The following is a 23,716-nucleotide window of genomic DNA, read 5'->3' on the forward strand; positions in this document are numbered from 1 at the left end:
AAACACGTGAAAATGCTCAACCTCATTAGTGATCAAGGAAATGTACATTAAAACCACAATGAGAAATTCTGAAGCCATTGTAACATGCCAGATAATGAGGAAGCCATCAGACTACTTGGGTCATGTAAAAAGGACTCAAAGCCAACTTCTACTAGCTGAAGTGGGATAATTTGAATTTAAATAAGGACTATGAATCATAAAACATTCAAATCCAAATATGTATAAATCTACAAATTCATAACTATATTTAAAAAACTGATGACCCTCTGAGGATGAGAGGGAACCGATCCATTATTTTGAAAACTGGATGCATAAGAGAAAAAACAAAGCATTTATCCTGTCTTTCCTCTAACTGGGCAACTAAACAGTAGATGAGAAGAAGTAGTTCCAGTATTAAAGTATTGCAGCTAATATGTGAAAAATGACATGACAGAGGTAGAATATAACCTTTTTTTTTGTTTGTTTATTTTCAGCATAACAGTGTTCATTGTTTTTGCACCACACCCAGTGCTCCATGCAGTACGTGCCCTCCCTATTACCCACCACCTGGTTCCTCAACCTCCCACCCCACCGCCCCTTCAAAACCCTCTCGTTGTTTTTCAGAGTCCATAGTCTCTTTTCTAACCCCCAATAAATCCATGGGTCTAGGCACTGGGCGTCAATACCCATTAACACCAAACCAGCAAAGTGAAAACTAGACTTAGGTGCATATGCAGACCTACAGCCTTGCCAAAAGGATCAAACACAAACCTCATCAATCAATCATCTGAATCCAGCTGCCAATCTGCAGGAAATGCAGAGAAGACAGCAACATGGTCAAATGTGCCATCAGCCAAGACCCAAACCAATGGAGACTCTTTAGGTCCCAAATGCCAGGTTCTTTTAACAGATATGTTGTAAGGAAAATAAAAATGATGGAAGGGGAACCTGTAGATTAAAAGTGACTTAAGGGGCGCCTGGGCGGCTCAGTGGGTTAAAGCCTCTGCCTTTGGCTCAGATCATGATTCCAGGGTCCTGGGATCGAGCCCCACTTCGGGCTCTCTGCTCAGCGGGGACCCTGCTTCCTCCTCTCTCTCTGCCTGCCTTTCTGCCTACTTGTGATCTCTGTCTGTCAAATAAATAAAATCTTTTTAAAAAAATTTATAAAAGATAAAAGTGACTTAAAAAGGGGGAGAGGGAAAAAGACTTAAAAGGCATATAAAGTCAGAAATAATAAGAGGCAAAACTAAAGTGACAGGGATAAATACTTAGGTGACAAAACCATAAAGAAAAATAAGAAAGCTATTACTATAAAATTCAGGGTAATGGATAATTTTGGATGGAGGGAGAGAACTGTAATTGGAGTGAGCTGCATAGAGGGGGTTCTAGGAAGGCTGGAAAAATTCTGTTTTTTATCTTTAGATGATGGTCACGAGGGAGCTTGCCTTACACTAATTCACTAAGCTAAAAAAAAGAAATTAAAAAGTTGTTGAAGGAATGCACATTATTGGGGCAGCTGGGGAAACCCAAATATGGACTGCATATGAGGTAAGGCTTACGGAAACAAGGAAATGTTAACTTTCCCCAGTGTGATAATGGTATTGCGATTGTATTAGTGAATGTCCGCGTTCTTTGGAAATACACGCTGAATTAGATATGGGTGGGAAGTGCAATGATCCCCACAACTAATTCTCACATAGTTCAGAAAAAGAAAATACATGTGTGTGAGTGCCCACGCACGTGTAAAATAAGAGACAAAGCAAATGTGGCAAAATGTTAACTGGTGAATCAAAGTGAAGGGTATAGTCATTATTATTTCTGCAACTGTTCTGTAGTTTTGAAATTTTTTCAAGATAAAAACTGGAGAATAAAGTAAAATCACAGACGCGCGCGCACGCGCATAGGCAGGCACACAAACACACACCCCACAGTGAAAAACTATTTTAAAGCTACCAGATGGCAAAACTGGAAACAACCACTTCGTAAAACGACTTGGCGTCATCTAGTAAAACTGATGTGCAGACCCTATGAACAGGAATCCCGGCCTAGGGAAACTCCTAATAAACCTGACACAGGTACAAAAATGCTCACAGCTGTGTGTGAAACAATAAACGGAATATCACCCAACTAGTCATCAACATGGTTATTTTCCCACAAAGGAATATCCTACAGCAGTGAAAATGAATAGACTGTAGCCATACTAGGCCATAAACATGTTAAGGGGGCAAAACAAGGAACACAATAGTACACATAGTAAGATTCCATTTAGATAAACTCTTTGTATGTGTATTTGATATATTTTAAAGATAAAAAACAGGCAAGTTCAGCTACAATGTTTTAGAAGAAGAACAAGGAGATGAAAAACCAAATTCTGGATAGTAGTTCCCTCTGGGGAGACAGGTGCAGGAGAGGGAGGGCATGGAGAACCTGGAAGGCATTAGTAATTGCCTATCTTTTAAAGGTGGGTGGATGATAGGTATATACGTGGTCATTATAGTGTTGGATTTTAAACTCAGTCTTTGTGTGTGTGTGTGTGTGTGTGTGTGTGTCTGTAAACATAAGTTTTTTTTAAGATTTTTTTTAAAGTAATCTCTGTAGACACCCAATGTGGGGCTTGAACTCACAACCCCGAGATCAAGAGTTGCATGTTCCACTGACTGAGCCAGCCAGGTGCCCCTGTAGACAGAGTTTAAAACCCAACAGGTATTTTCTATCTGAAAAACAAAAACAAACCCTAGACAACACTAGGCTCACAATATTTTTGGACACACTCATCACTGCTTCACAGTTCTGACAAAGAGTTCATTTTAGCTGAAGCGGATAAATTTCTCTGACCTGACCAAAAGCAATGACAACTGAAAGACCACCTCATCCAAACTACTAGTCAAAGACTCAGTGCAAACATGTAGTATCAATTTCTAAAAGGGGAAAAGGGATGTGGCAGAGAGGAAAAATGCCACAGACTTATTTAGGGTCTCTGAGAGTAATACAACTCCATGGCAAATAATGTAATTGAGAACTGAGCCATCATTCCCACCACTGAAAATTTCAGGGCCCTGTTTTAAATACGCTGTCCACAGATTCATTTTGACTGTTTAGAACCACAAGCACGTACCTTTGTTAGATCACTACAGTGGTAACTATGGACAACCATGAATCAGATTGCATCTAATTGAGACTGCTAATTTCAAGCCTGACTTGAAAACCAATTTCCATTTATTCTTCTCCTATCCCCCTACCCCCGGGATTGGGAGGGAGACAAACCATAAATGACTCTTAATCTCACAATACAAACTGGGGGTTGCTGGGGGGAGGTGGGATTGGGAGAGGGGGAGCGGGCTATGGACATTGGGGAGGGGAGGCGAACCATAAGAGACTATGGACTCTGAAAAACAACCTGAGGGTTTTGAAGGGTCAGGGGTGGGAGGTTGGGGGAACAGGTGGTGGGTAATGGGGAGGGCACGTTTTGCATGGAGCACTGGGTGTTGTGCAAAAAGAATGAATACTGTTATGCTGAAAAAATAAATAAAATGGAAAAAAAAATCTGAAAGCAACAAAAAAAAAAAAAAAAAAAAGAAAACCAATTTCCAAATAAGCTAAGAAACAAACAAAACTCTCAATCACGAAGCATCCCCCCAGGTCCCTTCAGAGACACAGTTCCTGGGTCCCAAAGGATTCCTGTTCCAGGGTAACTTAAATCTTTGTTCTCATCCGTGAAACAAAATAAAAACCACTGAAACCCATAAAAGCCAACAAGAAGGGGGAAGCGCAATCAATAAAAAACAATGGCATTTCACCATCAGATAATTCCTGATATCTAAGTCTATAAAAATTTGATTAGAGCCTCCTGTTGTTCTTCATTTAAAACCTGTGTGAAATGTTTAAGTAGTCAACATCAATTTTATTACCTTCTAGTGAGAACACACAAGGGTCAGGAAGAGATTACGCTTTCACGGTAAACAAATGAAAGAACATTACATTCTCAATGACTCTGAAGAGGATAAGAGCACAGAAGACCAGAGAAAAAAAAATCCAGGCCAACTGTGAGCTAATTGGACATCTTTACTCTCTCATTCCCCAAAGACTCACATATAAATGTGAGTGGCTTTAATATCTAACGTTTTCAAATTGCCATAAAATGCTGACCTGTTTAACCTGCATTCCAACCACAGTCCCGTTGCTTCTCCCCTGGGCTGAATTCTCAGAGCAAAGAAAGCTATTTCCAAGCTAGAGGCTCTGGGGGGATCCCCTCCTCGGCTTTCATGCACAGTGGGACTGAGCTGCCCACGGACACCACGGTGAGCACTCAGAGGCTCCCAGGAGACCCCCCCCACAACTGGCTTCAGGGCACGTGTGTCCCTGCCACCACCACAGTGAGCACGTGGAACTGAGCATGAGTTTCATTTTCCACGTTTCTTTCTAGGGCTCTGTAGAGCCTTCCTGACGTTCTTTTTTTTTTTTGTTTGTTTTTTTTTTTAGATTTTATTTATTTTTGACAGACAGAGAGAGAGATCACAAGTAGGCAGAGGCCGGGGGCAGGGAAGCAGGCTCCCTGCTGAGCAGAGAGCGTGATTCGGGGCTCGATCCAAGGACCCTGAGATCATGACCTGAGCCGAAGGCAGAGGCTTAACCCACTGAGCCACCCAGGCACCCCCTTCCTGGCATTCTATTTCCTTTCCCATATAAAACTCGGTGTGGACTTAAGAAATTCTTTAAACAGGAAAGCAAGCTGCCAAAGAAAATGTCAGAGGAATGGAAACAAAACTAGGGGTGTTTATTCTTTAAAGGAGATTGCCAAAGGGTACTTGATATTAACACAGAACTTCCTACTCAAAGCTAGCTTAAACAGGCTCCAGAGAGACTAATTCCTTTAGCTACTACTAACACAAACATGAGTCTTAAGATTTCACTGGAAGACTATTTCTGTAAATAATGAGGATGGCTTACAACTGATTCTATAATGTTACATCCAAATTCCAGTTCAAAACTGGATTTCAATTGTGACACAGTTCTTTGTATTTTTAGAGAGTATTTTGACTTGAGATAACAGAACTCAAAATGAACTTCCTTCCATCTATAATGCAGAAGCTATGTTAATGTAAGAACCCTAATTCTTCCTTATTGAGCAGTGCCTCGGAGGGCTTGGAGGAGACATGATACCTTATTCTATACTCATTCTTCCTTATCAGAGGAAAAAATGTTCTAGCAAACAGGGGCAACATTCATTCAGCTATGGGGCTGCAAGAAGAGATGAAAGAGGACACCCTCTTACAATTACACAGTCTTTTCCCTCTGCCACTCATCCACCAGTCATAACAGAGAATATGGTCTGTGGCTGGTGGCTAATTGCCCCCTTATACCATGGGTCAAGCCCTTAACTGGGCCAAGGAAGCCAGGGAATCACGTCATGCTAAAGTAAAGGAGGGAGCCCATAATAAATATAACAGCAAGAGGAGAGCCCTGTTTAGTTTTGTGTGTGTGTGTGTGTGTGTGTGTGTTTTGGTGGTGGTGGTGTTTTTTTTGCCTGGGAACACAGTATGCTCCCTATGAATCCAGTTTTGATAAAACTTTCAGAAAATATGCTACACGTTGAACAGATTATAAATACAAGAGAGAGAAAATGATGATCTACGAGTGCAGTGGGATGCATTTCATGGTCACCACTTTTTAGCCTTACTGGTAATAACCAAATACACAGAGGTTCTCTTGCTCCTCCAATAAAGGCCACCAATGAGAATCTGAGCTAGAGGCGTAATGAAAACAAACAGAAAAAGCAGGATCAGGCAACCGTGTTATCAAGAATCTTACAAAACCCTAAAGAGACCATATATTTAAACCAAAAGGGAAATAATGAAAAAGATCTTTCTCACCTTTTGAAAGTTCTCCTTCCACAAATCTTCTATGACTATATATCCTCGTAAACCCCAGTCATATAATTTCTCCCCACTGACCTTGAAGCAAAATATAAAAGATCCATTACTTTTCTATACATGACTGGTAAGAATAAGAATATTCCACTTTCCTTTTTCCTGTTTCCAAAAGAACTGTAGTTAAGCATACAACGACCCCAGAAGCCCTGGGGCATATACATTAAGGCTGGGCAACGTAAAGCAAATACAAAGATAGTGAGAGTCGTAGCAATAAAAAGAAAACACAGTTTGGTCATGCAGTCAGTGTTTGAAATAATTTGCCATAAATTAGAGGTGAATAAGGGGGAAAATGAAGGAAGTCAACCACTGACAGGTGAAATTCCTGAAAACGAGACACAGAAAGAAGGCTTCTGCCTATCACATCTAACACGTCATAGCCAACCAACAAGGCACGTGAAAATTACTCACTCATTTTAGGGGCCTAGTTAAAAAAAAAAAATAGGTGAACCTCATGAAGATGGTCTTAGTTTTCCCAGGTCCCCCAAAACATAAAAGTCTTCACGTTTCTATAGGGATTTTGCCTCTTGATCCAAGATCCTTTCTACAACATCCTGAGAGGTAGGCGCTGGGGTCACAGAACACTCTGGGGCCAAGACGCTCACATCTTCTTATGATACTGTGATGGCACTGCCCGGTGACAGATGGGAGCTGCTCTTGTGTGAGCACAGCACAACGGATCAACTTGTTAAATCACTATGTCGCACACCTGAAGCTAATGTGACATCGTGTGGCAACTACACTCAAATTGAAAACATTTAAAAAAATTTTTTTAAAAAGTGCCCTGGTCCACTTTTCGCTAGCTGACTTTAACTGTTGAATTTTTAAGTACTGAGTTTTCGTTAAGAAAAAAAAGTTCCCAGTAAGTTGCATGCATTGGTCCTACACGTGACAAACTATGTTGATTACTCTTCCACAAGGAATTTCCACTGCGAGGTTCTGAAAGCAGTTACTATTCTTTCCAATTTTTATAATAATTTATCTATGTATAGCACTTTAGTTTACAAAGCACTTTCACATGAAGTATCCCTATTCTAAATAACAACCCTGTGCAGTAAGTAGGCAAAGATTGTAAGGAAATACTCAGTAGCCAAGTGACCAGTCCAACTAAGGTCACAGTGCTAGTCGTTATTTTCTTCCGGTTGCTCTAACTGTTCTTAAAATATATGATTCTCGGACCCACTGGTAGACATATCGAGCATTTACCACATATATGACACTATTCTTGGTACTTTACATTTCTGAGAGGAAAAGAACATTTGCCATCACTTTAAGCATTTTCTTACAGTACTTCTCTCCAAACACTACTGAACAAAAAACAACGTGAGCAATTACATGGCTGGTCCAAGGTCAGGGTATTCATAAAAAAAAAAAAAAATTACAACTGTTGACACAGGAACTAAATGGCACTACAACAGTAACAGAAAATCCCTTTCAATCACTGATGTCTCTTTCATTTTATTGTAGCAAAATATACATACGATTTACCATTTTATCCATTTTTAGGTGTACAATTCAGTGGCACACGTGCATTCACAGTGTTATGAAACCATCACCATTATCCATGTCCAGAACTTCCTCACCATCCCAAACAGATCGCTAATGTTTTAGGTCTAGTGAAAATGAAGTTACTTGTTTTGTTCTGGCTTACTCTAAGTACCAAATAAAAGACAAAACACTCCTTCCCACTGACTTGAAAAATAAATTAGAATACAACTCATATTTGTAGCCTACGATCTTGGCCGTGAATACAAAAGCTCTTTTGCAACGTCTGCTGTGGCATATAAATAAAAAGGCCTCTCTACTCAGGGGGCAGCCACACGTGCTCCTGGAGCAGCAGCCCAGCCCACCCTCCACACCCTCTCCTTTTACCAGTGAGACCACAACACACTGAGATGACGGATGATGGTGCTGATGAGCCGGGGCAGGCAGACGTGATTCACTGTTCCTGAGCCGGGGCTGAAGCAGACAGGGAGACATTAACTCTCTGCCTCCAGGACTGCATTAAACAGTGTCAAGCCCATGTGATAAAGACCATCCTGGCATCCGCTACCAAAGCCACCCATTTCTCACAGCTGCGGCCACTGGGCGCCCACCTACGACTACAGTGCAATCCAGGAATCCAGCCTCAATCCTGTCAGGAGCACTCCAGGGAGCTCAGGGTCAGAGCGACCTGGCTCAGAGCCCTGAGGGCCCAACTCTAATGACGGCACCGCTGCTCCTCTGGGACCAAGTCTCTGCATGACAGAGTACCTCCAGGAACTGGGCAGGTCCCTGTCTCCAGATGCTGTCCAGGACTTCAAAACCTCAAGCCTGCTTTGTTCTTGCCAGGTTTCCAAGGCACTCGATGTCTAGAATTCCCCTAAGTCCAGACCCCACTGCCCTGAGGAAGTCTAGTCTCTCTCAGTGGTTCTCAAACATCAAGGACACTCAAACCCCCTGGGGAGCCTGCTAAAACCCAGATCGCTGGCCCTCATCTTCGGTCTGGCTTGGGGCCTGAGAATGTGCATTTCTAACAGGCCAGGGGATCCTGATGTTGCTGGTTTAGGGACCACACTTTGCGAACAGCTGGTCTAGCTGTTAGGGACTGAATTGTGTCTCTCAAAATTCACATGCTGAAGTCCTAACCCACAGCGTGACTCTATTTGGAGATAGAGCCTTTAAAGGAGTGACCGAGGTTAAATGAGGTAACGAGAGCGGGGCTCTAATCCAAAACGACTGGTGTCATTAGAAGACGAGGGTGAGACACGAGGGATGTCCACGCACCGTGAAAAGGTGGCCATCTGCAAAACAAGGAGAGAGGCCCTAAGAGAAACCAACCCTACCAGCACCGTGATCTGGACTTCCAGCCTCCGGAACAACACAGAAATAAATCTCTGTTGTTCAAGCCACTCCCTCTGTGGTATTTTGTGAGGGAAACCTGAGCAGACTAAAACACAGCTTTACCCATCTTGCCTGCCAACTCTGTTATCTGACTTGACAGGATGCCATCAAGCTGAGGTCTGAAGGGAAAGAAAGGAGCAGCCAACTGAGAGCCCTGAGAGGGGTACTCCCGGCAGACGGGACTGCACGCCTTGAAGCCCCCAGCAAGTAAAGTGAGGCTGACACCAGGCCTGGGGAGAGGTGCAGAGGGCCAGAGCACGGGCCTATGCGTGCAACTCCAAGGAGGACAGGTTGTGAGCACATGCACCCAAATGGAGAATGACCCGTACTAGCAGCTGTGGAGTGTGAGTCTCTAGACTTCCATGTAAATATGCCCCCCAAAAAGGTATCTTGATTCTTTGGACTAATATTCAACTTAGTGGGCATTCTCTGAATACAGACATGATCGGAAGGAGGGCCAGAGCTGAGGCACATGGCAGAGAAAAGCAGTTCATTTAATGTGGCAGTTCATTTTATGTGCAAACAAATTCTAGTCAGGTGCAATAAAAGCTGCAAAATAAAAAATATGAAGCAGTAAACCCAAACATACACAAGCAAGAAAAAGGGACACCCCAGCTTACTGCGTCTAACTTACCTGGACAAATATGATGGCTTGTTGTGGGTAATAAAGAGAGGCAGCAAGTCCCATGAATCCAGGTGGATACACCAGCTTCTTTATTTTTGAGCCTATAGGATAAAAGCTTGTAGATGTCAAGAGATGATTCATGACCCTTACCATCTCCGTTTGCCCTGGACACCTAACACTGACTAAGACTTCTTTTCTTTGATCCTAGATTAGCAGAGAATGTGCCTAATAATGTCATACACACCAAAAAGAACCATCACATCCCCATAGCTTTGGGGAGGTATAATTCACACAAGTCACCCATTTACAGTGTACATGCATTTTGATGTATTCACAGAAGTATGCAAACCATGACCACAATCAATTCTAGAATATTTTCATCACCCCCAAAAGAAACGCCATATCTGTTAGCAGTCACCCCACCTATTCCGCTGTGACTCCAATCCCTAGAGAACCACTAATCTACTTTCTGTGTCTACAGAGTTGCCTACTCTGGACACTCCACATATATACAAATACATAAATGCAGTTATAGAGTGTGGTCCTTTGTGACTGGTTTCTTTCATCAGCACAATGTGTGCAAGAGAACCACCACTTCTAAGGGAGCAAAAATAAAGAACGTTCTGAAAAGAAGTACATGGCACTTTGGTCTCCAAGGTTTATGTTCTTTAATAGTAAACTGGTTTCCTATTTAAGGACTCAACACGAGCCTTGCTCTCCTCACCTTTCTAATACTCCATAAAAATAACAGTAAAAGAATAAAATACAGGTAATAAACCCGCAGTGAAGAGGAAATCGGTGGAGACGCCATTGGGAGATGAGAGGCATCATCGAACTTACAGAAAACAGAGAGTGGACAGAGGCAAGAGGACACACAGCTATGAAGTCCCAAGGAGGTACTGTGGAGGATGGCAAGGGCAACCAAGGATCAAGAGGGAGGGAGGCAGGGAGAAGTGGGGACTACGGAAGGATGCAAATTCAAGTCCTGTGCAGAGCTTAGGGGTGATTCTCTTATTCCTCCATGCCATCTTGGTGCAAAACTGTCTGTGGCCAGGCAGTCTGTCCAGCCAAACTTTTACAAAGGGGGAGAAATATCTCTAAAGAGGGGCGCTTGGGTGGCTCAGTCAGTTAAGCATCTGACTCTTGAGCTCAGCTGGGGTCTTGATCTCAGGGTGAGTTTAAGTCCTGCATTAGGCTCCATGCTGGGTACAGAGCCTACTTTAAAAAAAAAAAAAAGAAGTATCTCTAAAGAAACGCCATAAATTTTCTGCTGAGAACCAAGAGAGCCAGTGTGTCTGTGCATGTGAACGTTATACCCAAGAGCAGAGTTTTACCTGCAATGGCCCCAGGTGTAGGCACCCTCCGTATAAAGTCAGTTCCCTTTCAGCTCACCCTGAGGTAGAACCTACTGGCCAGTAAGCCCCATCTAAGCACAAAAAAATTCTTATTAGCATTTCAATCGCCTTGCTCTTATACTTGTCATTTGAGGAAGGCCTGCAGCATAAAAGGCGAGATCGAGACAAGCAAGAAAGGAAAAAAATGATCCTCCAGGCAACAAAAGAACTTAAAAACAAAAATACACCTGTTATTAAGTATGGTTGAATAAACTTAATCAGCTACTACATTAAAAGAAAAAAAGGTTCCATGAAAAGGGGATAATCAAAGAACAAGAAAGAACTACTTGGAAATGACAAAAGTAAAAACAATCAAATCAAAAGGAATAAAATGAACAAGAAAATAAAAGAGACATACAGGGTCATTTAAACAGCTTCATTGCTAATTCAAAAAGGAAAAAGAATGAGAGTAAATTTTCTTTTTTTATTAAAGATTTTATTTATTTGACAGAGAGAGAGAGACAGCAAGAGCAGGAACATAAGCAGGGGGAGTGGGAGAGGGAGAAGCAGGCTTCCCGCTGTGCAGGGAGCCCAAAGCAGGGCTCGATCCCAGGACCCTGGGTTCATAACCTGAGCCCAAGGCAGACACTTAATGATGGAGCCACCCAGGTGCCCCAAGAGTAAATTTTCAAAGAAATACAAACCAGATTACATCCCTACAGCTGAAGGTTGCAAGCCACCAAAATGCCCAACTAGGAATGAGACATCTACAGGCAGTCACACCACCCTGGAAGTTCAGAACACTGAAGATTAACAGAAGATCCTCAAAGCTTCCGGGGGAAAAAAAATGAACCACTTCAGAAGGAACAGGCATCCAGGCTGGCTGCTGACACTCACACCTGTGATGCCAGATGCTAGAAGATATGGCCTTCAAAATTTTGATGGAAAACAGATTCTATACCCAACTAAATTCTCACCTAATATGAGGGTAGAAGGAATTTCCAGACTTGTAAGGATTTGTAAAGTTTCCTTCCAACATGGGCTTTTTTGAAAGTGACTCGAGCATGTAGTTCAAGAACATGGCAGAGCAAACTAAGGAAAAGAGGACGTGGAACCCCCCAAAAGGGGGTCAGATCCAGGAGAGCATGGAGCCATGTCCTAAGACCACCACAGAGCTGAGTCTTAGTCCAGACCACAAGGGGGTATATGAAAGAGGACTTCAACTACCTCCATTTGACCTCAGTCCACACTTTCTGAAAAATTTTTAAGATTTTATTTTTAAGTAATCTCTACACCCAGCATGGGGCTTGAACTACAACCATGAGATTAAGAGTCGCCTGCTCTAACGACTGAGCCGGTAGGCACCCCTCAGTCTGCACTTTCTAAATGCTGAAATTTCCCTTTCCAGCTTATCTCTTAACTCGGGCTAAAGACCCTGTGTGCAAAATGTCCCCTGGTGGGAACCAAACCTACCCCCGCCCTCAATTAGTAAGGACTGCCCTGAGCCAGTAGGACCCCACGTGACTGACTCCAAGACAACGATGGACTTGACCTCCACTGACTACCCGCACTTACCTTTGGCCCACATTGCCCTTACATAAACCTGGAAGCATTTTCGGCACTTTAGAGATAGTCTCTGAGAGGCTAGTCCACTGTCTTCTGGGTGTTGGCCTCACTGAAATAAATTCCTTTCTTGTTTCAACACCACTCACCTCTCTGACTTTGGATTTTGTCAGCGACGACTGACTGAAGCTGGTCTGTTTAAGATTCCTGAAGACAGCTGCTCTTACACCCTTGCACCGCAGGTGCACGTAGAGCCCTGGGCAAAGGGGAATGGCAGGAGAGGGAGCAGCACGGAGAACCAGAGAAGCCTGAGAATAAGGTTCAGAAAACCAATAGAGGGTGAAACAGGAGATGCCTCTAGAAATGAACTTGGATCTAGAGAGTGTCTGCCAAGAGGCACAGGGCGCTTCACATGGGCCATGGATAGATGCTACGGCAATGTATGTTAGTAACACACAGAATAACCTAAGTGCTATTTACTGGTTTTAAACTTTAAACAGATATATCTCCAAAGGTGGAACTAGGGCCATAGGAGACAAAACAAATGTTATCATCTAGACTCGTAATAAATTCATGTTTCTCTTCTTGTCTTAGTGTCTTGATTGAAAGGATACAATTACTCTAGAACACATTGTTTTTATCCCTGGGTCCCACCTATACACTCGGAGCTCACATAGGTGAGGACCAAGTAAAGGACAGCACACCAGACAACCAGTCATTTCTGGGTCATTCGCAGAAAACTGATAAGCAGCAGCTCTTGGGCCTCCAGCTCCTAATGGTTCGCACAATGAGTTGGGGGCTCCAAAACTTCAGGAAGTAAGTGGGGAGGAGCCCCCAGAAGTCAATGATAGTGGGCAACAACCACCTGCCACCCTTGAGTGACCTGGCTGAGTCTACTTCCTCGGAATGATCACCCACTCACCTCCTAGAGAGGTGCCTCTTGTCACCACCAGTCATGGCTGTTCTCATCAAATGAGGAGCACTACCTTAGCATTTATGCTCAAGAAACCCTATCCTATGACCCAGCAATCCCTCTTCTGGGTATATACCCAAAGGAAATGAAACCAGTATCTCAAACAGATGCCTGCACACCCGTGTTCACTGCAGCATTAGTCACAAGAGCCAAGACATGGAAACAACCTAAGCGTCAAGGGATGAGGAAGTAAAGAAATTGTGATACCTAAATGAATGGAATATTATTCGGCTTTGAAAAAGGAGACCCTGCCACCTGTAATCAACATGGATGAACGCAGAGGACATTATACTATGTGAAATAAGCCGAACAAAACCCACACGATCTCACTGACAATCTGGAATCTAAAAGAGTCAAAAGCATAGAAGCAGACAGTAGAAGCGTGGCTACCAGAAGAGGTGGGGGTGGAGATGGAGAGATGCTGGTCACAGGGTACAAAGTCGCAGTTATGCAGAATGAATAAGCCTAGCGAGTAATGTAGGGCATGATGGCCATGGCTAACAATACTGAGTCCTGGAGACTTACTAAGAGAGATTATTGGTGCTTTCATCTAAAAAAAAAAAAAAGGTAACTATGATAGAAGGCATGTTAAATAGCTTGACCAGAGTATTCATTTCACTACGCATATGTATACATATATGTATATCAAAACATCATGTCGTACACCTTAAAAACATACAATTTTTATTAAAAAATAAAAATTTGTAGACGTTAAACCAAAAAAAAAGAAAAAAGAAAAAGAAAAGAAACTGTGTGCCTGGAGGAGGCTGCAAAGCACTCCAGACCCCCAATAAACATGCTCGCCATCCCGCCCATCTTATTCAGTGATCACCTGACACTGTTCACTGCGTGCCTTCCTACCCCAGCCCTGAGGAAAAGACCCGTTGTTGAGTATTTGTGCAGGAATGTGTGTGCACGTGTACTTTTTTTTAAAGATTTATATATTTATTTCAGAGAGAGAGAAAGCGCATGAGAGCAAGGAGGGGAAGGGCAGAGGGAGGGAATATCCAAACAGACTTCCATTGAGCATGGAGCCTGACGCGGGCCTTGATCTCACAACGCAGGAGACCAGGACCTGAGGCGAAACCAAGAGTTGGAGGCTTAACCGACTGAGCCAACCAGGTGCCCCCTTGTGTACTTTCTTGAAAAAGAATTCGGGTTTTACATTATTTTAATGCTACTGAGCCCTCCTGGGAAAAGGAAAAGGAGAGAGGAAAAAATAAACCAGCAAGCAAAAATGAAGGACTAGAACCCGCAGGAGTGTGTGTCCTTCTGCTGCTGTTTTGCCCGGGAGAGCACAGTCCCCAGTTCTCCTTAGGATGGTCACCCAGTGGATGTGCAGGGGGACAAACACCAGACCACACAGCGACGCACACACACACGCACAGCACAGGAATGGTGCTTTAGGGCCATGCTCTCACCATGGAGGCGGCGGGGGCAGGGGGGAGCTAATCTCACTTGATTCCACATTCCTGGCTCCCTAGCAGTAGCCAAGATTCCAACACCCTGGCCCTGAGGTCTCTGTAAATTTCAAACGCTATCTAAGTAAGACAGGAATGCTTTTTTGGACCGCTTTACAGAAAGGAGGGGGAAAATGTTTGCGGTGTGGGGGGGTGGGTGGGTAGTTGGTTCAACTCTTTCGCAAGCCGGTTAGTAAAAATGAACTCTAACTTTAATTCTTATATACTCTGCCCAGGACGGGAGGAGGGCACAGAAACTGTGACAGGAGTTCATTCCACAGGCTGAGGGAGGGGCACCGGTGCCACCTGCCTCTGCACTAAAATAACAGATAAGGCATGTACAGAAAAGCTTTTTAAAATTGGAGGAATGGGTACCGAAGATTATAAAGATTATAGTTAATCTTTTAGGAGGGTCTGATTGCAGGGTTCATAAACTCTCCATTTTAGGAATTTTTGTAAAGTCTGAATTTTATAATCAGTGAAACCTCAGTAGTTTATAACAAATTGATCTCATTATAGTGAAGTACCTTGTCATCCTTTATTTCCTATGAATGTTTGGAATCCAGCAGTATGGTGTAGTAACACATTTCCGGTGAGATTTATGAGCTTTTAAGTGTTTTTAAATTTTTTGTATCATCACTGGTAACTTGAAGCTACGACAGACACATCCAGAAATTCATAAAATCCCTACAAAATCAGTTCTATTTACTGTGAGTAATAGCCTGATTTCAATAGTGAAAAACAATAGAAACAGAGTCTCAGGTGTAATAGACTGTGGTTAATAAAAATTCACTCTTTCTGTAACAAAGAAAGATGGAAATTTGATCAAGTAAATGTGTCTATAAAGGATATAACTATATTATCCTTTCAACCAGGGGTATATAATTTCTTCCATTTCATATTTTTATAATATCTATGTATGTCTAAAATCAAACACACTGGAGAAAACAACCATATCAATTATATATTAAGAAAGCCATATTTTAGGAACCAACTCATTATTCTGACAACTGGCAAATAAAAAGAACGAACTGAGTATCTATCTTATCTCTTCTTTATGAGCGGTTTAAAAAAATCCCATAAAAGTGTACCTACCTCTAGCCAAAAGAAGTCCAACAATGCCAGCAAAACCGATAACACCAAGTCTTGGAAAAAATCCAGGAGGTGCATTTTGGAGATATTCATAGCTGCCTACAATAGAATCAGACCAGGAAACCGTTCTATAAATTGCCCATTAAGAAACAAACCAAAAAAAATCTTACACATGACTAGTATACATAGTATCAGACACTTCTCTAATAATGTGTTCTTTGCTTTATGCTAATATGCTTTTTTAACACATTCTTTTTATGTGATAGATAAATATGCTTTATTATTCATGTAGCAAGTAGCCAATTTTCAAACACTTCTGGTTTGATGACCTACTGACAGGAAAGTCATGTCAGACCACCTTCATATTCCTGAACGCAACAGATCTGAGTTAACTATGCACAGGGGGAGAAATACCAGTATGGGGATTCCTTGCCTTCCAGACACAGAGACGGAATAGATTCGGAGAGATCTGCCGCTATCCTGAAGCTCTGCTGCTTGCTCTCTGAAACTCAGGAACCAAATACATGAGGCTTGGGGAAAAACGTATCCTTTGCCATCTGAATTCGTTATTTGAAATCGAGAAGAGAATCAATCTGGACAATGTAGGAAACTTTTAGTGCACGTATATGAGGGAAATAGTCACTGGTGATAGATAAACACAAAGAAATGCAGCACGTGAGCCTAGGTGCCCTGCCTGAGCATGCCTCATGACCTCATCGGAATGATGACTCCTCTCCCATCCACTGAGCCAATCCCGCCAAGTAAGAGCCATCTGCATTCCTAATCCTTTTGGAAAAACCTTTCCTAGACTCCTCAGCCCACACCTCTCTCTCCTCTCAAGTCCCATCATATTTATTCTCTATACTATCATTTGGTATGCAACCCTATAGAGCACGCTGTGTGTAATTACTCATGGGTGTATTGTATGCCTCCTCAAGGAGAACATATGCTCCCGAATGGTCCACTGGTTGGACTTCTATGTTATTTTCCCTCAGCGGGAACAGTCGATGTTCATCCAACAGCTGTTTACTGAAAGCACTGCTAGGTGCTGACGGACACCAAATGAATTAAAAAATGGGTTTCAGAGAGGCTGTAACTTCAAAACCCTTCATATCTGTTTCAACCCCATCTTAAGCACTCCCTATGTGCTTCCAGTTTCCGGCTCAGGAAACACCGAGTCACTCCTCTGAGCCCTGATCATGCTGTGCCCTCTGTGTGGAATGATGCCTAAGTTCCACCCCCATGTCTTGGTGTGGCTGACTCTACGCTAAGATTCAACTCAGAAATCCTTCCCTGACTCTTCTCCTCCCTGCAAACCCTATTAAACTCTTCTCCTTCCTCTCTACCTTCAAAAGTGGCCTGTGACTTTCTCTGGATTTGGGTTACTGTTGAAAATGTGTTACATGCCCCTCAGTGGTTGTGACCGTTGTCTGAATTAGCCGTGATCGTCCACGCCTGCCATGAGGCTGACTTCACAAATGCATGCGGAACCGAACTGACTGGAATGCTCGGTAATTCTCTCTCCCAGAAAAGAGGAGATACGGGCCAGTTTCCCTTTTCCTGGCTGTTTGGGAAACGTGTTGATCACTTTAAACACTACTGTAGGGCTTGTGGTGTTTGCACGGATTCCTGGCTGGCCTTTGACTTATTTTGCCTTTAACTTAGTTTTCACTTTCCATCTCTTTGTCTGGGTCATCTGAAGCAATTTTCTACTTCCCTTTATTTTTGCCTACTGGCACAGTGTTTTTAATTCGAGATGTGCACACAGAACACTTGATAGGCGGTCACCCAGATGGCCTTGGTGAGCTGGGCTGAAGTGGGTAAATCACAGAGAAACAGGAAAGAAGATACGCTAAAAGGCTGCAGTGAAGCCCCAGCCCGGCTTCTGGTACCGTGTCCTGGCTAGGACTGCCGGGAAATGGACGGACCGCCTTGGCAGACAACAGCACAACTCAAAATGGAATGTTTCTTAAGAGCTTTCGCAGTAACCAGTCCAAGAGAAGACAAAGAAGACTTAGGTTGCTCATAATGCCTACTGCTGTGAATCAATGGGAAGTGATAGGTAACAACGCAAAGCCCTTCATAACAAGAGATCCGAAGTTCTTGAGTTTCCTCAGATTAAAACATGAAGGAAATAAAAGCACCTATCTATCAGGGTTATGAGGATTATACATAAATTAATATTTTAAAGCACTCAGACTAGTTCGTGGCATGTAATAAAAACTAAGTAAGTGCTGATGAATTTAATAAAATGAAGATGTTACTTATTAACATACGTATTATTCATGGGTGTTAATATCCTGTATCAGCCCATCAACACCTGATGATCTCTGGAAGGAAATAAACTATATTCGTGTTTGTTTTATTCAGTCATGGAAGCAAACGCTTGTAAAAACAGGAGTTTCTCTTTGCTGAGATGCCCAGCAAAGGGAATGAAACATGTTCAATGTCCATTAATTCACCAGTGTCTGAAGGAGATGAGTCAGAATATAGACTGTGAACCCAGTTTACAAGTGTATGGGATAAGTGGATATGGAAAACAATCAAGGACAATAAAAACCCAATGAAAAAAATCTAAGAACACTACTCCATGCAGTAAGGCCTTTCCTAGGCACACCAGCCCAGTTTCTTCCAGCCTCTAAATTTCTGTAACGTGTATTAACAGCCATACAGATAAGCTATCCTGATTCCGAAAACCTACTAATGAGTTACTGGGGGTTAGTGTCAGTCAGGGACACTGCACCTGGAAATGGATTTCAGGAAAAAACATCCAGTATACCTGAACTTGTTAGCCCAGCAATCCCAATGATCTTCAATAGACTTCCCAAATGTTGAGGGACACTAGTCCTCTGAAATCTAATGAAAACAAGAGATCTTCTTTCCAGAAAAATCCACATAGTTCTAATATTCTGCATTCAATTTCAAGGACTTCCCAGATCTCCTAGAGCCCATCCATGGTATCCTGGTTAAAGAATCCAATGTTAATGAAGAAACTGATTATGCCCAATTAAAGATCAACTTACCTAACCCCCATTGAACCAAGCTCTGCATCTTGGGCTTAGTTTGTGAGTAAATTTCCTAAAAAGGTGAAAAGAAAATGAATGAGAAGGATATGCTGATTAGAAAGTAACAATAAATATACTTGTCTTTACCGTATAAATTATCATGTTATTAACACTTTTTGGACAAAGGGATATATTGTCTATCTGGGGTTTTTTGTGTTCTTTTTCTCTTGTGTAATTTCCCCTTCACTGCAAATTGCTCAGCAGAATAGTTTATTATTGTCACAGGAAGCAAACATTACAAGCAGAGTGATTTCAACAACCCAGCATTTTTATTCTTCTGTTAAATTCAAGAGAATGGACAAAAATCAATCTCCTTGATAACTGAAGTGGCAATCCTCTCCCTGTGAGATGCATTCTTTCATATTAAGTCTATTTCCTGATATGTCATGATTTTAGAGTCTGTATCTAAAAACTTCCCCTCTGAAGCAGGAATGACCGCCTTGAATGGGACAAAGGAGTCTATATCCAAGTTTTGAGAGACACTTAGCCTAATCCTGGAACAAATAAAGTACTAACATTCTCTTAGCAACAACAACAACAAAATGGCTTTGTACATGAACATCATATAACCTAAAGAAAACAATGGACTAGCTAGAACATATTCCGCCTCAAGAAGTCTACAACAGGGCACCTGGGTGGCTGTCAGTTAAGCATCTGCCTTCAGCTCAGGTCATGATCCTGGGATCAAGTCCTGTGGGGGATCCCTGCTCGGAGGGGAAGCCTGCTTCTCCCTCTCCCTCTGCCTCATTCCAATCATGCGCTCGCTCTTGCTCTCTATCTCTCAAATAAATAAATAAAATCTTTAAAAAAAGAAGTCTAAAATAAAGTTAGAAAAAGAGACATATGGGCATCAGAAGGTATCAGAACCAGTTGCCACTTGGAAAGGCTTTGTTTTGTTTAATTTGGTCCAAGTCAGAACAAGTTATCCTAATACTATTAAATGCCCTTAAACAATAAACACTGAATTTAGGGGAGGACATATAAAAAAAAACATTAAAAAACTGAATACTGCTTCACTAAAATTCATTATTGGTATTTTATGCCCATAAAAAAAGAAAAACTACAGATAAATGGCTACAGTGATGACCTATTTCTTTTGTTAGCATAATCTTCTCACTATAAAGAAAAATTAAATTAGTTCTTAAAGAAAGGGGCTAGAAATTACTGGCCTGAAAAAGGAGCCAGGAATTAGAGATATTTCTATTGAAGAAGGCATCATCCTGAAGAAAAATAAAGCCATTGTAATCACAAAATGGCTTTTTTATTTAGAAGTAGTACAAATAAACATGTTGATAATTATTCTGTCATTTAGAGAAGTATTTTGCTGCACTGAGCATCATGCACAGATGAAAAAGTAAAAAACAAAAGGCAATCTGAGGTTGAAAGGTTAAGAGACAAAGTACTTTTATAACCAAAAAAAAAAAAAAGCGCACAAAAGAACCTCAGTCAATGCCTACATGATAGAAAAATATTTGCACAAATTTGTGGACCTTATCTTAACCAGCAGATGGCTTAAAAAATCTTCTAGAACAAGAGAATAAAGTCTAAGCTTTTTACAACGCATTGTGCAAGTCTTTAGATATTCATAACTCAACAATATGGTTACGATACTTATGTATACTGGCCTAATTTATATTGCTGACAGAGTCTATGCTTACTGTTTTCTTCTAAATTGATAAAAAGAGGTTCAGCACCGGCAGAGAGGGTGGAAATGAAAACATTAAGACAGGCTCTGGATGAAAATTCTGTCTGTAAATCTCGAGCAAAGTAGAGCTAGACCATGTCACACACATCTGCATACTTTGTACTAATCTGCCATCAATTTTCGAAGTCCAGACCAAGTATGGCAAACATTTGATGCATCAAAGCCCACAAGAGCATTCTGTAGATTGTAATCTTCCATTTCAGATGTTAAAAATTGCAGAAATGCTTCCATGAACATAATCACAAGAGCCTGATCTACAACCTGAGTGGGGAGAGAAGCCCATCTATGTATGTAGCTCTTTGGTCACCTATTAGAGCATTCAGAATGTTCCGGAGCCATTCCTGTTACAATGGTTCTGGTGTGTACACTTTCTGGAGGGGGAGAAAAACTTCCCAATTTTTATATAAATGCTTACATTATATCCTTTTCCTTCTACTAGAGTTCCAGCCCCATATCCTCCCCTGGGAGACAATGATGGTTTCCTGGCTGCCACCAACAAGATAGTGACCAGTCCACTCTCCAGTCAAGGTGCCACAAGCTGCCTGGCAGGAGGGCCATTCTCCCTGCAGCAATGGCAAAAGCCACCACCAGGAAGCTAGGGCTCTCGGCTCCCCTCAGAGATGGCACTGATGAACACCATTAAGTCAGGCCCTCTGAAGTTGGAGACCTCTGTTGTGCCTTTTTCTGAAAACATGCAGCCAATAGAGACTTTTCACTCTGGACTCCAAACAGAAATGTGTCACTCCACTTCAGAACAGCTGTACCTGACACCAACTTGTATATGGCTCGCAATAATGTCGGAGATGTGAAATGCTTTCCTCAAGGGGGGTCCTTGGCTCTTCCACATACTTAGACTGACCCTCGGGAACGGAGTAGAGTGAAAGCTGCGTATGTGAAAAAAACAAAACAAAACAAAAAGAAATAAAAAAGCACAAACAGTCATGAGATAATGTAATCAATCATCAAACTGGTAAGCATCACTTTCTAATAATTCATGAACTACTATGACTCTAAGGGTATCATCCCCCCAAACCGTACTCCAGAGGATCTTTGAACCTGATTTATCAGGAAGAACAAGGCCAAGAAGACAGGACTATCAAGTGTCCTCTCCTCCTCCCACTCCAGTGGTAGCAGACAAAACAGCACCCCTCCTTATCCATTTTCTATCCTGGCATTTGGTATTCTACCTTGGATACAGTATGGAAAAAGGATTCTATTACTCTAAAGTGGGGAAGAGATGTAAAAAAAAAAAAACCCAGAACTGAGTTCTGAGTTCAAATGATCAGTCTGGTTGCTAATCCAAGCAGGAGAGCAAGTTTGTTCCCCACCCAGAGGAAAAACTGTTAATAGTCACTACTGGCTGCCTTCTTCACCCTCAAAAAACACCACAGTCCCAAGGCCTGAGAAGAGTATAAAGGGCAAAAGATAAATTAATTAGCTTTTTGAAAACACCACTCAAGTAACCTGGTTCATGACTGAAGGCAGATCTTTACATCATTTTACTCTAAATCAACAGAAAGCAAACATCCAAAATAATCAGTGGGGAAGTATAGACAAAAAAAAAGAATGTAAACAATGGAAAGAAGATTTCTTCTTTTATTTATTTAGTATTTATTAAGCATCTACTTATGAGCCTCTAATGTGCCCAAGAAGAATGAACCCAGATCTTTAATTTCTTAGAGAGGGAAAAATGCAAATGTTTTCCTGGCTTAAAAGCAGTCTTGGAGGTGCGCCTGGGTGGCTCAGTTGGTTAAATGTCTGCCTTTGGCTCAAGTCATGATCCCAGGGTCCTGGGACAGAGCCCTGCATTGGGCTCCCTGCTCAGCCGGAAGCTTGCTTCTCCCTCTCCCTCTGCCTGCCACTCCCCGGGTTTGTGCTCACTCTGTTAAATAAATAAAATCTTCAAAAAAAAAAAAAAAAACACTGAAAAAGAAAGCAGTCTTGGATGAGGCGGGTCACTTAGAAGTGACAAGCAGATTCCCCACAAAAAAATCTAGGAAATATTCCTTAATTATGCCCTTAGCTAACTATCATTCATTAAAGTTTGTTGAAAAAGCTACCCTTTAGTAGCTTCCCATGAAGAAAATTTTAAGGAAATTCACTTTCTACTTGGAAGTGTCTTCTAAACTGTCCTATCTCCTGACATACAATTTGTAGACTTCGTATAGTAACTAAAGCAGATGTTCAAAATATATCACAACATGAACGGCACGTTACCTCATTAACCTTCACAGAAGCTTTGTGAGGTGAGTCCTTTTTAGGTGACGCATAGACTTTGAAGGTGAGCAGACTCAGGCTGGCCGGCCCCACAGCCCTCTGAATTACCTGAAACACAGAAGCAATCTTAAAGCCTTCTTCGATGCAATAAACCGAACATGCATAATGTGAGCACATTTATAACTTCAGCGACTTCTGCCCTAGAAGGCTTACTGCGCTTTACGAGAAACAGATGTATTCCTGAAGTTTTATGGAAGTCAGAACCTTTAAGAAACGTGTATTCACGGACTTAAAATTTCAGGTCACCTTCACCTTAATTTCCAAGACAGTAGTTCTAAGTTTTTCTACTTAGCCTGTCAAGTAAAGTAAAAGATACGTATACAGACACATGTGCATGCTTTTAAAAATAACAGAGAAATTCAGGCTCTCTGCTCCATGGAGAGCCTGCTTCCTCCTCTCTGCCTGCCTCTCTGCCTACTTGTGGTCTCTGTTTGTCAAATAAATAAATAAAATCTTTTAAAAAAAAAGGAGGGGGCGCCTGGGTGGCTCAGTGGGTTAAAGCCTCTGCCTTTGGCTCAGGTCATGATCCCAGGGCCCTGGGATCGAGCCCCGCATCGGGCTCTCTGCTCCGTGGAGAGCCTGCTTCCTCCTCTCTCTCTGCCTGCCTCTCTGCCTACTTGTGGTCTCTGTTTGTCAAATAAATAAATAAAATCTTAAAAAAAAAAAAACAGAGAAATGTTATGGAATGATTTTGAAATTGTAAAAGAGTCTCGATCTCTCTCACACACATACAAACACCCCCCCACCAACAGTGGAATAGGTTTCTAAATGATCTCAACTAGTGATTCACTGAAGAGAGTGAAGACTATTTCTGTAATTCTAATAACCAAATT

General features: G+C 42.0%; 1 protein-coding gene across 2 annotated transcripts in view; it reads right to left on the bottom strand.

The window, feature by feature from the left end:
- The window catches only part of APOO (apolipoprotein O), a 60,245-nt gene that overhangs the window by 9,657 nt on the left and 26,872 nt on the right, over positions 1-23,716 (bottom strand). For both annotated transcript variants that reach the window (XM_045994444.1, XM_045994443.1), the window contains exons 2-7: positions 22,824-22,931; positions 21,371-21,490; positions 18,860-18,914; positions 15,840-15,935; positions 9,424-9,515; positions 5,850-5,930 (exon numbers count right to left, since the gene is read on the bottom strand). In XM_045994444.1, coding sequence (XP_045850400.1) covers positions 5,850-5,930; positions 9,424-9,515; positions 15,840-15,935; positions 18,860-18,914; positions 21,371-21,490; positions 22,824-22,931 — 552 coding nt within the window. The remainder of the gene's footprint in view (positions 1-5,849; positions 5,931-9,423; positions 9,516-15,839; positions 15,936-18,859; positions 18,915-21,370; positions 21,491-22,823; positions 22,932-23,716) is intronic.

Source organism: Meles meles, chromosome X (genome assembly GCF_922984935.1).
Source record: "Meles meles chromosome X, mMelMel3.1 paternal haplotype, whole genome shotgun sequence".
Lineage (NCBI taxonomy): Eukaryota > Metazoa > Chordata > Mammalia > Carnivora > Mustelidae > Meles > Meles meles.